This window comes from Hippoglossus stenolepis, chromosome 9 (genome assembly GCF_022539355.2).
Source record: "Hippoglossus stenolepis isolate QCI-W04-F060 chromosome 9, HSTE1.2, whole genome shotgun sequence".
NCBI lineage: Eukaryota > Metazoa > Chordata > Actinopteri > Pleuronectiformes > Pleuronectidae > Hippoglossus > Hippoglossus stenolepis.
The window spans coordinates 22359796-22373328 of record NC_061491.1 but is presented as its reverse complement, the minus strand read 5'-3'; the positions used below and the strand labels follow the sequence as shown (position 1 = coordinate 22373328).

Below are 13533 nucleotides of genomic sequence, written 5' to 3'. Positions count from 1 at the left end.
GGCACGTGGTTACAGCAGCCAGGGATCTGGTTGAATGGGCAGGGGATCGAGGGTGATGATGAAGAAGAGGAGGAAGAGGAGGAGGAGGAGGAGGAGGAGGAGATCCAGACAGATTGTCTCAAGTTTAAAGTTTTGGTGCTTTAAAGATAAAAGTTGAAATCTGGTAATTTGAAGGGAAAGTTCACCCCCAAAATGAAAATTCACTCATTATCCACTCAGCACTGTGCCGATGGAGGTGGTGGGTGAAGTGAAAACACTTCTGGAGTTTCAGGGGTAAACAGCGTTGCAGCCAAATCTATTAAATACTATTAAAGTAAATGGCGACCACTTCTTCAAACAGAAAAAAACAAACAGAAAATGCCTCCATACTGCTCCTGTGGTGTCATCCAAGTGTCCGTAAGATCCGACATTCAAATTCAATGGGTTTGGCTGCAGCACTGTTTACACTGGAAACTCCAAAAGTGTTTTGTGGACTCAAACACTTCAGATAATGAGTGAATTTAAATTTTGGGGTGAACTATCCCTTTAAACTATAGAGTAAAATTGAAGCCAGACAAATGTCAGCGTTCAAACGTGTCCAAACCCATCAGCCTCAGTTTAAATCCTATTTAATCTGCTTTTAATTGGCATTCCAGAGCCACAGTATGAGTGGACCAACAACACTTAAATCAACACATGTCAAATAATAACAAAAATCAACACATCAATTAACAGTTGACAATCTGAGGCTTCTCTCATCCCCCATCAGCCTGAACCCTATAATTTCTGTATTAAAAACTCATATCAGATTGGAGCATGTTTAAGAGGCTGTAAAAGAAGTAGGGAAGGATTTGAAGGATTTGAAGGATTATATTTTTCCTCAATGACTTGTTTCATTGCTACTGAGTAACAGCCCTCTTTCCAAAACTGTGTTTTGGAAAGAGGGCTGTTACTCAGTAGCTGGATAATCACATCCTGTTGTACATCCATGTTGTTTCGTAACTGTAAAAAGAAAAAAGAAACTATTTGAATATTATCATTAAAAGGGAGACTGGCAGAAAAAGACCAGTTGAGTTGTAATTGGACATATGACTCAGCCTCTGAAAGGACCTGGTGTCTGTGGCTCTGGAGGACGTCTGAGAAAAGATCCCTGATGCCGTCATCTCAGCGACAGACTTTTAACACAAAGCCTGCTTTGTGAATTGGGGTTGTGGAATTTGAAAGATGAGGGCACTTGGCTGCCATGGAGGGTCAAATGAAAGGGATGCCGTTCTAGTTGCGTTGTGGGAAATGAAGGCAGAGTCAGCATTTCCCAGCTTCCGATAAAGATTTTTTTTTAAAGGTGCTATATCGCTGATGCCAAATGTGACTTATTGGTTGAGATGGTCACTATGGCAATGAGCTACACAGGAAGTTATAGTACCCCCTCAAAGGACAAACTGGACGCTTCCTTGATGAGGTATCGGAAAGTGACGCCATAGGCCAGGGCTAGCCGGTCGGCAACTTCAGTAGAAACAAACAAGTTTTATAAAACACCTGATGCAATTGTAACATCACTTATTTGCCATTATTGGCTGATCTGTTCGGTTAAATTGGTCATCAGCAGATCTGTTGGTGTTTGGGGAGGCAGGTACAGACTCACAGCCCTCAGCTGAGTGTACCATCTAAGTTGTTACCATCTAAGCCTTCAGTGGCTGGATCCCTTCGCCCACCACTGTGTTTGTGAAATCATGATTTGTGTGCAACTCATCTGACGAGCCAGCCCACATTAGGCAATCTGAATGAGCAACTTCCAGGATTTGCGTGGCTGTGATGAAGAGCAGTTCCTGGGAAAGGTAGCTTGTAAAGTAAATATCCTCTCGATCTGGGTGAGGAATGGACAAACCACGTTTTTTAAAGCCCTTTCCCTTTAACAAGACCCCGCACTCCTTTATTTTTATACATTATTTCACTGACAACAGTGGAGGGAGTTTCAGGCCGTTTGAATTATGTGAAACAATCCAAGGAAGGGTCTTGAAGCAACAGAGTCTGTGGTCTGACTTCCTGTCAGGCTCCGACATAATGAAGCAGTGTGGGCACAGCATTAAAATCCCCACCGAGGAGGAACATGAATCATATGAAGTTGTCAGGAAGTTTGGACACCATTTATAATCACAGGACAAAGTCTTTGTACAGGTTATAACTTCAACAATAAGTTGACCCACATTGTAAAGAAGGTATTTTCCTCACTTACCTCAGAAGGAGTATCTGGGATTTCGGCCATTACTCCAATACAATAACATATTTCTAATTGAAAAGTGGCATCTAAAGGATGAAACATGCTGTGTTCACTGAACTACCAGAGATGTTTCAAAGTGCTCATAGCAACGTTAGCAGTTTGTGGTGTTTGTGCTGCTGTGCAATGCTTTTTTTTTTTCTACATTTCTTTTCAATGCAATGGAACACCACCACAAACTGCAACCTCAAGAATCACAAAGTTAAATCAACACCTCTCTGGCACAAAACAAGCCTCCTGAATGTACCACTCCGTTTGTTCCAGTCCGAGTCTTTCAGAGACATAAATCACCAAGGACCCAACAAATTGAATGGCCATTATAAATATCTATATATCTAAAATCACAAATCAAAGTTTCTTTGATTTTTCCAAGCTGAAGTCTTTGTCATTCTGACTCAAGGATGTTACTCAAACACATCTTCAGTCTTGAGCTCCATCCCACCAACAGCAGCGTGTGGCCTTTATAAAAATATCCAGTGATTCAGAGTCACAGATTTTGTCACAACAGCTTTCAGACGAATGCGTCCCCACGAAGAAATAGATTGTTTTTTTAGTTTTGTTACTGTTGAGTATGTTTTGAAACCCAGGTTATACAGTGTAATGGAGAGACACCAACACAGAGACACACACAAACCTCTGGCCGGGTGGATTGTAGCACTAATCCCTCTTTCACACCCATCTGCTGACCAATGAGAATCTAAGGCCCTGTTGCATTGTGAGGCAAACAGTCCCATCCAGCTGGCTCACAGGGGCTCACGAGTCAATGACTGCACACAGACGCGGTGGTATTTCCCCGTGTGGGTCACATGACACGACCTGTGGAAAGGCTCTGTTGGATTTGCACAGGTGCATTACCTGGCATCGGGTCAATCGAACCATCCCGGGCAGAAGCACAAAATGTGAGGAGCAGTGCCTGGCAAATGTGGACAAGTTGAGGCATTAATCTTTTCCAAGCCGTGGGCTGACATGCAGTGGTTTGCAGATGAGGATCTGATGATGACACATACACACTCACATGCAATATTTCTGTTTTACTGAATAATGAAGAAAGCTCATAAAATTTACGTCAGAAGATTATGCAATGGGCATTTCTTGGGCTGGATAACTGCCACAACCTCTTGCTGGAGATAAATTGGATTCAGACGTGTGGGAGAGGTTTCAATTTCCATAGAAAAACGGTGGCACATGTTAACAATTTACTTAAGGCTCATTGCAAGGCATAAATCCAGTGCAATCGCTAAATACATGATATCTTATGTTTAAAATATGTATCAAGTATGATATCTGGCTTCAGGAAGTACTGATTATTATCCTTGACACAAAAAATATCCCAAATGGTCCTCAAACCAGGATTATTGTGGTTAAATAAAAAATAATCGTACATCTCTGGATCACCAGGATGTCTCAGTAAACTCCCTGACGTATCACTGCAATATTCTTTAATAGAACTCAAACATTTCTGTTTCAACACGGCCTGGTGCTGAACTACTAAAGCACATCTAAGCTGTTTCATTGTAGAGAGAAAAGTATTTGTGTTGTGGGCACCGAGGTTAAAAGGAGGTCATGGCACGACTGTCTGACATAAAAAGGTGCGTCCTTATCTTTTCTTTATATGGAAAAACACAATTATAGAATAGAAGCTGGCATTGTGCTGCACATTTTCCAAAACAAATAAATAACAGTCGTGAATTGTTGATACGAGGATGTGGTGGTAGGAGAGTCATACTTGAGCCGTGAGGTTTTCAGTTTTAATGTTTGGACTTGAAAAACGTTCACCATCCTGTTTTAAATCAAAACAAAGTTGCTGCAACACACATACCTCATGTGCTTCTCTCTGTCGAAACACAGTGTAAAGTATTGCAGCGCTCCGATGTTCCCTTAATTCACACAAATAGGAAACCACAACCGTAGTAGTAGTACTATTGATATCGTAGTATAAAAATACTGCATTTCAAGTCCTTTATTGAGTATCAGGTATCAATAGCATTGTATCACTGATTACTGACTTTTACATTACTCAAGTTGGCCACTAGAGAGCAGCAAAGGCTAAAATATTTGACCATGAAGGTTCTTGTCTCCTGATGTTTATTTGTACACGTTTGAACCATTGACCCGACAAGTCTAAAAAGACTCAAACACAAATCAAGCAGGATAAAATCTCACATTATAAAGTATTTATTGCAGGCAAACAAAACTATAAATAATATTTACAAACTATAGAGCAACATTCCTTTGTATGGGTTCCATGGATTGCTGGTAAACAGTATTGTAGTCTTTCCGAGATAAAAAGGAGAACCTTGAAGCAGTTGAGTTATTCTATGTCACACTGACCGCTGCAGATTTTTACACGTGTGGATATTTAAAGCTAGGTTTGAGAAATGAACTGAATTTAGATGCACCACATTCTTAAGATATTAAAGCATGTGCTTACAATTTCCTAAGATGTTGATTTTTACCCCCGGAAGAAATTTAAAAACACTATCTGTCTATAAGTCAAGTCCACGTTTGTGACAGATTTTTTCTTTCTTAGCGCTACAACGAATCGTCTAAACTGCACAAACTTTCACAGAGTTCCTGACAACTTCGGTGAACTCCAGCCAGATATAAACAGGTGAGAAGCTTTGAATGAAGTGGTTAATATTGGCAATTTAAAACGACAGACAATGTCACGACAGCGGAAATAGAGGCCATATATTCACTTATGTAAGGACGTGGTAAAAACAACCGCCTGCCCCATCTACAGTGCATTTTTTTGGGCCTGTACGTTATGCACGGGATATTGACCTTACCTGTCTTTCAGAAAAATAACATTAAAAAAATTCACAGCACACCATTTCCCTCTTTGACATTTGTTCAGGCATAAATTGGATACATTGCTGAAAGATTTCAAAAGACCAAAGAGAAAACTTCCATTTCTAAAAAGAGCCTCCATTCATAAACATTCTGAACAATTATTGTATTGATTGTCCCCATTTTCTAATCAACACTGACCGAACAAAAGTGTCAGAAGTGCAACTATGAACAGATCCTTTTTGTTAAAATGCTTGTTTGCAGTAAAATAAACGTTTGAGCTTATCGTCTGCTAGTTTCTTTTTTGCTTTTCAACATTCCAGCAAGATAAGATGGACAAATACAGTATGTGCCTGTTTTGGAGTCTTACTGCTCTTCACTTTCGTGTCAGTTTCCGTTTCTGCTCCGCTTCTAAACAAAAACTCTCAAAAGCTTCTTCCATCTCAGGCTCCATCTCGTCTTCATAGTCAGATCTGAAAACACAACACAGGGAGTGATTTAGAGGCTCCGATGTTTCTTTTTACATCTTAAAGACAAACGTGTTCTCCAGTGTAATAGATGGTTTGTTAAATGAATATTAACAGAACCTACAATGTGTGGAAGCAACGATCATTTATACAGACGCACAAAAACACAGGCGCCCACACACACAGTTCTGAGGGAAAGTTAAGCCCTCTTTCACACCTAACTGCTGACTAGAACAAATCTGAGGCCACGGTCGATCCTGTTGTGGGCCAGACAAACACGTTCGCCAAACTCAGGGGCCAACAGGTCAGGGGCAGTCACATGACCTGTGAGAAGCCGCTATGCAGTCACATGACTGACGGTGTGCCGGCACAGTGGTAGTGATGGACTTTAAGGTCAGGTTGGATTAAAAGTCAGATAATTACAGGAACATCAGTCTATGAACAGAAAATCGTATCTTTAGAATGTAAAGACTGAGCAGATTATTTTGTTGCTTTCACAGCTACCTGAACGAAATGTACACATCAAAACCATGTAATATTTTTTCATATCATTAAGTATAACCACTGAGTATAAACACTGCTTATTGTTTTACATGGTGTCGATTTAATGTGCAAGTATCGAGTAATCCTGTAATATATTTGCAGTAATAACTGTTAGTAAAATTAAATCTGTACATATCCACACCCTGTAAACACAATGAGGTATTTCTGTTGCTTATTGGCACAAAGGACTCAGTTGATTGCCAACTCGCAATTTGATCAAGTCAAACTCGTTTCCAAGGAAATACAGAATTTTTTTTATGAAACTCAAAATATGTATCTATAATACCTGATTAACATAAATGTTGAGTTTTATGATACAAATTCTGAATCGTTTTTGAGTTGTGCTTCAGAAATGAAATGAGGATGGATTGCATTACATTACTGACACTATCTTCCCTCACTTCATCCCTAATAAATGCACGACAGCAGAAATACAGTACATTAATAAAAAGAAAAATTCCATTCACAGAAACACTCTTGGATTCTAAGCTCAAGAAGGAAACCAGATTAATATATAAATGCTTAATAAGCTTCTCTGTCTTACACTCAGATTCTCAAATGTACATGTTGTTTTAACTGTGTATGGTTTTGTTTGCAAACAACACTAATAAAATGATTAAAATAAATAAGAAAAAGTGAATAAAACGCAAACTGAACCGTTTGTTCAGAGTGGCATTATTTTAACGGTTGTGGACTAAAACAAAGAAAGACATGCATGACCCATCTATATTATTTTATACCTCCAATTTGTACTTACATTTCATTTTCAATTTCATTTTCATTTTCTCCAAAAGAGTCAAAGTACTCCTGTCTGTCGAGGATCTCTTGGTACTTCTCAGCATAATCTGAGGAAGAAGTGTCATTTAAAAAAATATATTTTTTATTCAGAAAAAATAAAACAACAACAAATGAGGAGTCTATTCCTATACGAATATATTTCTGTGTATGAATGATAAAGAAACCACTTTACATTAATCATGTGTTTTCTTTATTCCTCTCTCTTGAGCAGGGGCATGTTTATATACATGGTTATATAACCTTACCTGGGTCAGCTGCTGTAAAAGGTGTGCCATCTTGTGTGTAGAATGTAGGTTCATTCTGAGAGGACACAAAATAAAACCATGACTAACAGATACAGAGAATACAAATAGGGGGTAGCTATACAGTATATATGGGGAGTTTTTGACGATGTCCAGCTGATTCTCACACAAACTCCCATGTATGCAACTTCTCTGGCACAGGCCAATCTTCAGGAGAATTTGACACTCACCATGAAGTAGTTGGGGTCGTTGTCTGGCGTTGCATTGCTCGCTGCTGAAACTGCACGAACTCTGCCCCAGTCACTGGATCTCAGCTCCACAAGTTTTAAAAGCATCTGTCTAACATCCCTGAGGGAGGAAATGTTCAAATCAGAATAATAACTATGCTTCAATTATTGGCTGACTTCCTCTGTGTTTGTTCTGAAGCATGTTTCAGGCTTTTTAAACCTAGTTACCTTGAGGATATACCACTTAGGTAACAGCTGCACACAAAAGACCATATTGATGTACCCACCTGCTGCATGTGGCGTCCAGGACTATAGTTTCTATTCTTTGTATCAGTTCCTCCATGTGTGGTTGTCCACTCTCTTTCCACGTATCATCCAGGATGGAGCCTGTAAGCTTCAAATTCAAACACACTCTTATTGCCTCTTGAAAATAAAGAAAAGACAAATCCTGGAATCTTGTAAATACATTGGACTGAGATGTGAAACCTTGAGCAGTTTGACGGCGCAGATGAGGTTTGAATCCACAGGGTTGGAGAACAGACTGTTCATCAGGTCCTTCAGAGCCACGAGGAGGATCTCGGCTCTTGTTGGAGGTCCTTTAGCACTCTTTAGCTGGACAAAGCAAATCAACATAGCATGCTCAATAGTATTCTTCAACTATAACTCAAGTTGGCCCCTCTTTTCTAGATGTACAAGTAACAACATATAGTATAAAAGGTGAACTGCTCTTGAACAAATCACCACAACACAGTGCACAAACAACAGCAACACCAGAAATCCCAAACCTATGGCAGCAGTTCAAGCAGGTTGTACCAAACCAAGCAGGACTCAGACATGGCAGGGTGATGTATAAAGCCATCTAGTATGTAATAATATGATAAAGAGAGAAGTTATAAATATTTTTGAACAGCTGCCACATTAGTCCATTGTGCCGCTACTTTGGGAATGCTGTTTAAAATAAAATCATCATCATCACACAAGGCAAATGAGCGTGACCTCTTACCTCCAGGGACAAATAGAGCTCCCCCAGAAAGAGCACAAAGGAGTGGAATTTCTTTTGAGTCCCTGCTTCCCCTCGAACAGCTACATCTCTATGTTCATACTCGGTTCGACACCTAAAAACAGAGAAGATTGGTGCTTTGTAAAAGGCAGCTGGAAAGAATTAATGAACATGCATGAAATGAAAGTGCAAACTATCAAATAAAAAAAAAAAATCACCTTTTCAGGAGCAGCTGACGGAAGTTGCCGCTTGGTGGGCTGACGTTGAGATGTTTGGACAGGTGGTTGCAGAGTCTGGCACCCGTGTAAGAGAAGTTTGGAATGGCTGTGGACTGCGATGAAAAGAAAACTTAATACCTTTCTTGTACAAATGTGTTTTTGCAGAAACATGTATGTATATTATTTGGTTTATTAATTTATACAAAGAACAATATAAGCACTGAATATCCAAACCTCTTTGTATATCAGTTCCACCAGATCCTGCAGCAAGGCTTCAGTAGTAACGCAGGAATTGAGCATGCCAGTTATGTATTCTATGTCCGACTCAAAGGTCCCTGGTGAGGAGCTCAGGTGATCAAGAAAGTCTTTGACCATTTCCTCCAGGTTTATTTCAGTGTAATACCCTTCGCTGTCATCATAATGAGTAGGGTCCTAAATAAAAACAAAATACAAATGTGAAAAACAAAACAGGGAAGTTTTGACATAATATTGCAAATCCATTTACGTTTTCAAACTAAAAATCTAAATTTACAGGCAATAAGGAACTTTACAGCAGTAATGATGGCTGCACTACTAACACACACCTAATGACACCTACTTGGAAACTAAAAGCAGAACTATTGCCAGAACCATTTCCATGTAAGGTTGTTTAAAATCACTTTTATAAAAGTACAGCAAATGAAGAGATGGTGTACAAACTCACTTCATACAAGTTCATTCCAGAGGGGACAAACTCGGCAGCACTGGCTGAAAGCGTCGATGACCTGACCAAGGAGTCGACGTCATAAAATCCCCGGGAGGCTGACACACTGTTGGCATTTGGACTCGTTTGAGGTCTGCTTTGTCTTCTACAATCTGAAAGAGAAAGAAATAATACATTCTCAAGCTTTGCTATATGTGAAACTACTCATGCACATAGGTCAGTTCTCTTGAGTTATTTTTGTCATTGACGAAGACTCCAATCAAAAACACAAATCGGTTCAGCAGGATTTTACTATCCTAGTCGATGTGTGTGTGTCTATGTGTGTGTGTGTGTATTTTTATCAAGTAACTTTAAATCGTTGGGCCAAGACCGTACAATATTACATGGACATGGCCTGAACATGGTATAATGGTGCATTGGACTCATCCACCTCTTTCCTACTGGAGCAAACTGATCAGATTTGGACTGAGGTCATGTGGTCCATTGTTCTCGCTCACAACAGCCGCACTTTGAAAATCAATGCGCGTCTATTCGTGATCTTACGGTAAATGTCCCTGGAGCAAGGACAAACGTTTAGAGTTAAAATGAGACTTATTATGGACGAATGATGAGATTTCCAGACAAGACATGAACAAGTATAATGAAATGAAATATTATATATATATATAGTTAGTTTTTATTATTATACCTGCTCATATTAAATATTATTCTAAGAATATCCTTGAGAGGTGACACAGAAGTTTCAGAAGACTTTACTGTAGAATATTGGCTACTCTTTCATTATGGCACTCAAAACGTGCTGATTTTAAATATTATTATAAAGAAGTCCTTGAGAGGTGACACAGGTATTTCCCCATGTGGTGACCCCCACTGTCGGTATGTCATGTTTCAAGAATTTACTGTAGAAAATTAAAGGTAAACTTGGCTACCTTCTTAATAATGACACTCAATACACATCTCATATATTACATACTATTTTTAAAAGAATCCTTGAGGTGACACAGATATTTCTCCTCATTGTCTCAGGGATTTTTGAATAAACAATATTCCTTTTCATTATACTTCTTATTGTCTTGTGTGGTAAATCAAATGAAATCATCCACGATCAGTTTATCATTAAACTTTTGTCATTTTAACTTTCAACTTTGTCTTCGGCCTTTGTTTCTGCTCCAAGGACCTTTAACCGTAATACCACGAACAGACACGCGTCCATTCCCAACGTGCGGCTGTTGTGATCGCGGTTCTCCCCAAACGACGGACCACATGACCGCAGCAGATTCGGGAAACGAAACCGATTCTTCCTCTTTGCTGCGAGTCGCCATCACAGGGTATATGTGCTGTGTGGTGGTGGTGGGGGTGGGGACTCGGAGCTTTATCCGCGTTACACAGCATCGACCGGGCCTCGTAGCCCGTCTCCGTGACACCCGAGCTGGATCTTAATTTAGCTGCTGCGTTACCTCACATGAAATCCAGCAGCTGCACGTCGCTCCGCCAAAACACCGAGGTTAGCTAGCACCCATGCTAACTAGCGGCTAGCTCTCTAATGGCGGCTTTCAGAGATCTAAACGCGTCGTTTCCCTTCACGTGTCAGACTGAACATGCACATACTGATTCCACATGTGGACGAACACAAGCGACATTTGAGTTACACACACACACACACAAATAGGTGAGAGCCGTGTTAGCTAGTTCTCGTTAGCATGTTGACAGTCCCTCCTCCCCCCCGCCGTACCTCCACCGAGCGCATCGCTGGTCGGGCTCATGTTGTTCTCGGCGAACAGCGGCACCGACCGCGGTTGCCTCAGCGGCCCCCTCTGGTTGAACAGCGGCGGCTTGTTGGCGTCGTCGTCGTCGTCGTCCCCCAGGCCCACGAACGCGGGGTCCGCTGCAAGGCTGTAGCTTCTCCCCGCTCCGGGAGCTCGGTCGAAATTTGGATTCATGACCGCTCGTGTGTCCGCCGCGACTCTCAAAGCAGCATCGGACAACAAGATGGAGGAATGTTGCTCAGCGTAACCACTGCGTCCTTTTCTCGCGTTCTTTTTTGCGTTGCAGTTATTGTGAAATTAGTCTCTATCTGTCTTTCATGGTGGCTTTTCCTCGCTCGGGCACTAACAGGGGTACACAACCTGTTCCTGTTCACTTCCGTTAACAACAATCTGTCGCTGATTATGCACGGCAGGGTTTGATGCTGAAAAGCAGCTGTCGCCCTCTGGTGGCGCGGAGTGGAACCCGTGAAGCCATAAATCACGCAGGCAAGGAATTTAGTGGGTTATGTGTTTTTTAAAAATGTATTCAAACTGTTTTTATTATTATGAAAGTAAGATGGAAAGTAAGAAAGAGAGACAATAAAGAAAGACAGCAGGAGAGTAAGTTAGAAAGAAAGAACAAGGACATGGTCCAAATAAAAAATAGAGGGGATCTAATTCTCACTAAAGAAATATACATTTAACCCCTCTGTCCATCCCAATCTCTTTCACACCATCCCTACAAGCATCACTATCTTCTCAAATATTTTTTTATTATGAAGCATCCCATGAAATTTTCCAAAGTTTTTGCTGCATTAAAAAAACCAAAAAACATTATCACAAAGGAAAACACACAATAAAAACACACTGGTGGCGCGGAGTGCAACCGGTAAAGCCATAAATCACGCAGGCAAGGAATTTAGTGGGTTAAGTGTTTTTCTTTTATTTATTCATACCATTTATATTATTATGAAACAAAGATAGAAAGAAAGAAGAAGGACATGGTCCAAATAAAAAATAAAGTGGGTCTAATATACATTTAACCCCTCTGTCCATCCCAATCCCTTTAACACCATCCCTAAAAGCACAGCATCACTATCTTCTCAAATATTTTATATTGTGAAACTTCTCATGAAATTTCCCAAATGTTCAACAAACATTTTGCTTCATTTCAAAAAACACAAAATCACAAAGGAAAACACATACTATTCTAAAATCAACATAAAACAGCTAATCAATAACATTAATGGTAAATAGTAAAGGCATTTAAAAGAAGATAATGCTGTGGGTGGGCTTCTGGAAATACTGAGGTCAAGAGTCCAAACATCAAATTCCACCCCCTGTGAAAAATCTGTCAATTATACCTGTTTTATTACATTTATCAATTTAATTGTTTAGTACTGTTTATCAATTTAGTCTCTAAACTGTATTTACTGCCTGATTTTACATTAAAAACCCGATGTGATTTTTTTGGGGGTTTTATGTAAACTCCCGCTTGAGTTGAGTAAAATTCTCCATAAGTATTGAGGATGTGACCTTAGTGTCGTCAGTGTTGGTTACAGCCCATGTTTGTAGGTTTAGCCACTGGTTGTCTGCACAACAGTGTCTGATGATGGACCTTTCCAAATGTGCGGTTAAATAACCTCACAACCATCTAAGCTATTAGCTAAAAGCAGAATGATCACATGCATCTGATGTATCAGACACATATTTCAGATTCTGGACCGGTGTAGCTCCCTCACACGTACCTCTCTCCCCGAGCTCACTCAGTAGCTGCCCACTACAAACATGTGTTGCACCAGACCTCTCAGTCTAAGTATTCATTAGTTGTTTTAGCCTCCAGTCATTTTCCACTTATTTCCCAAAGCTGGATCACATTATGCCACAGAGAATTCCCATGCCAGAAATGCGGAGACCCACTTTGATAAAAGATTACTGCCTCCATTTTCTGTTATTGCTGCTTTTTTCTCTGCTCGTGCCAGTGTCTTGGGGAGAGTTCAAACATTCACAGATCTCGCGAATGCATAGGACCACAAATTACCCGGGGGTTGGTGTTTGGGTGGTGGTAACGGTGGTGGTAATGGTGGCGGTGGTGGTGGGGGTTCCTCTCTGTCAAGATTTATCTCAAAAACACTGTTGTGCATGTGGCCCCAGAGGTGAAACAGCCGTGTTGCATTGCACAGCCATTACAGAGCAGAGAAAATGTAATAGAAGGTGCAGACATGAAACTTTATTCCATATGTTGCCTCTGTCATGGTGGAATTGCCTGCAGCATTCCTCAGTGTTACTCAATTGTCACGGTGATTCCTTAAACAACTACTAAAAGGACAATATACCATAGCCTAAAGCAAATTTCCTGTACTGTGGATTCCTACGGTTTAGATCACTTGTTGTTTTCCCTCCTGGAGTCACATTAACAGGCCAACGTGGATGAATTTGAGGCCAAAGACAAGAGGCCGCAGCCTCTCGTGATCCCTCCCTCACCTTCCTGTCTTCCTCTGCTCTCCCAATTCTTCATGCCTGTCCTCAGATGGATGTTCCGAGAG

General features: G+C 40.5%; 1 protein-coding gene across 1 annotated transcript; it reads right to left on the bottom strand.

The window, feature by feature from the left end:
- Window positions 1-4413: 4413 nt before the first annotated feature.
- Window positions 4414-11407, bottom strand: paip1 (poly(A) binding protein interacting protein 1). Its single transcript, XM_035166220.2, has 11 exons — window positions 10975-11407; window positions 9243-9394; window positions 8774-8971; window positions 8540-8652; window positions 8325-8436; window positions 7808-7933; window positions 7609-7715; window positions 7325-7442; window positions 7098-7152; window positions 6812-6899; window positions 4414-5517 (listed from the first exon to the last, which is right to left on the bottom strand). Exons 1-11 carry the CDS (start codon window positions 11180-11182, stop codon window positions 5421-5423), a joined length of 1374 nt encoding a protein of 457 aa, XP_035022111.1. The 5' UTR covers window positions 11183-11407; the 3' UTR covers window positions 4414-5420.
- Window positions 11408-13533: the final 2126 nt, after the last annotated feature.

Coding starts and splice junctions, on each gene's coding strand:
- paip1 (XM_035166220.2), bottom strand. CDS start 11,182: ATGAATCCAAATTTCGACCGAGCTCCCGGAGCGGGGAGAAGCTACAGC. Junction 7,153..7,324: donor ACGACCCCAACTACTTCATG/GTGAGTGTCAAA, acceptor GTGTCCTCTCAG/AATGAACCTACATTCTACAC. Junction 5,518..6,811: donor AATGAAATTGAAAATGAAAT/GTAAGTACAAAT, acceptor TTGTGTTTTCAG/ATCTGACTATGAAGACGAGA.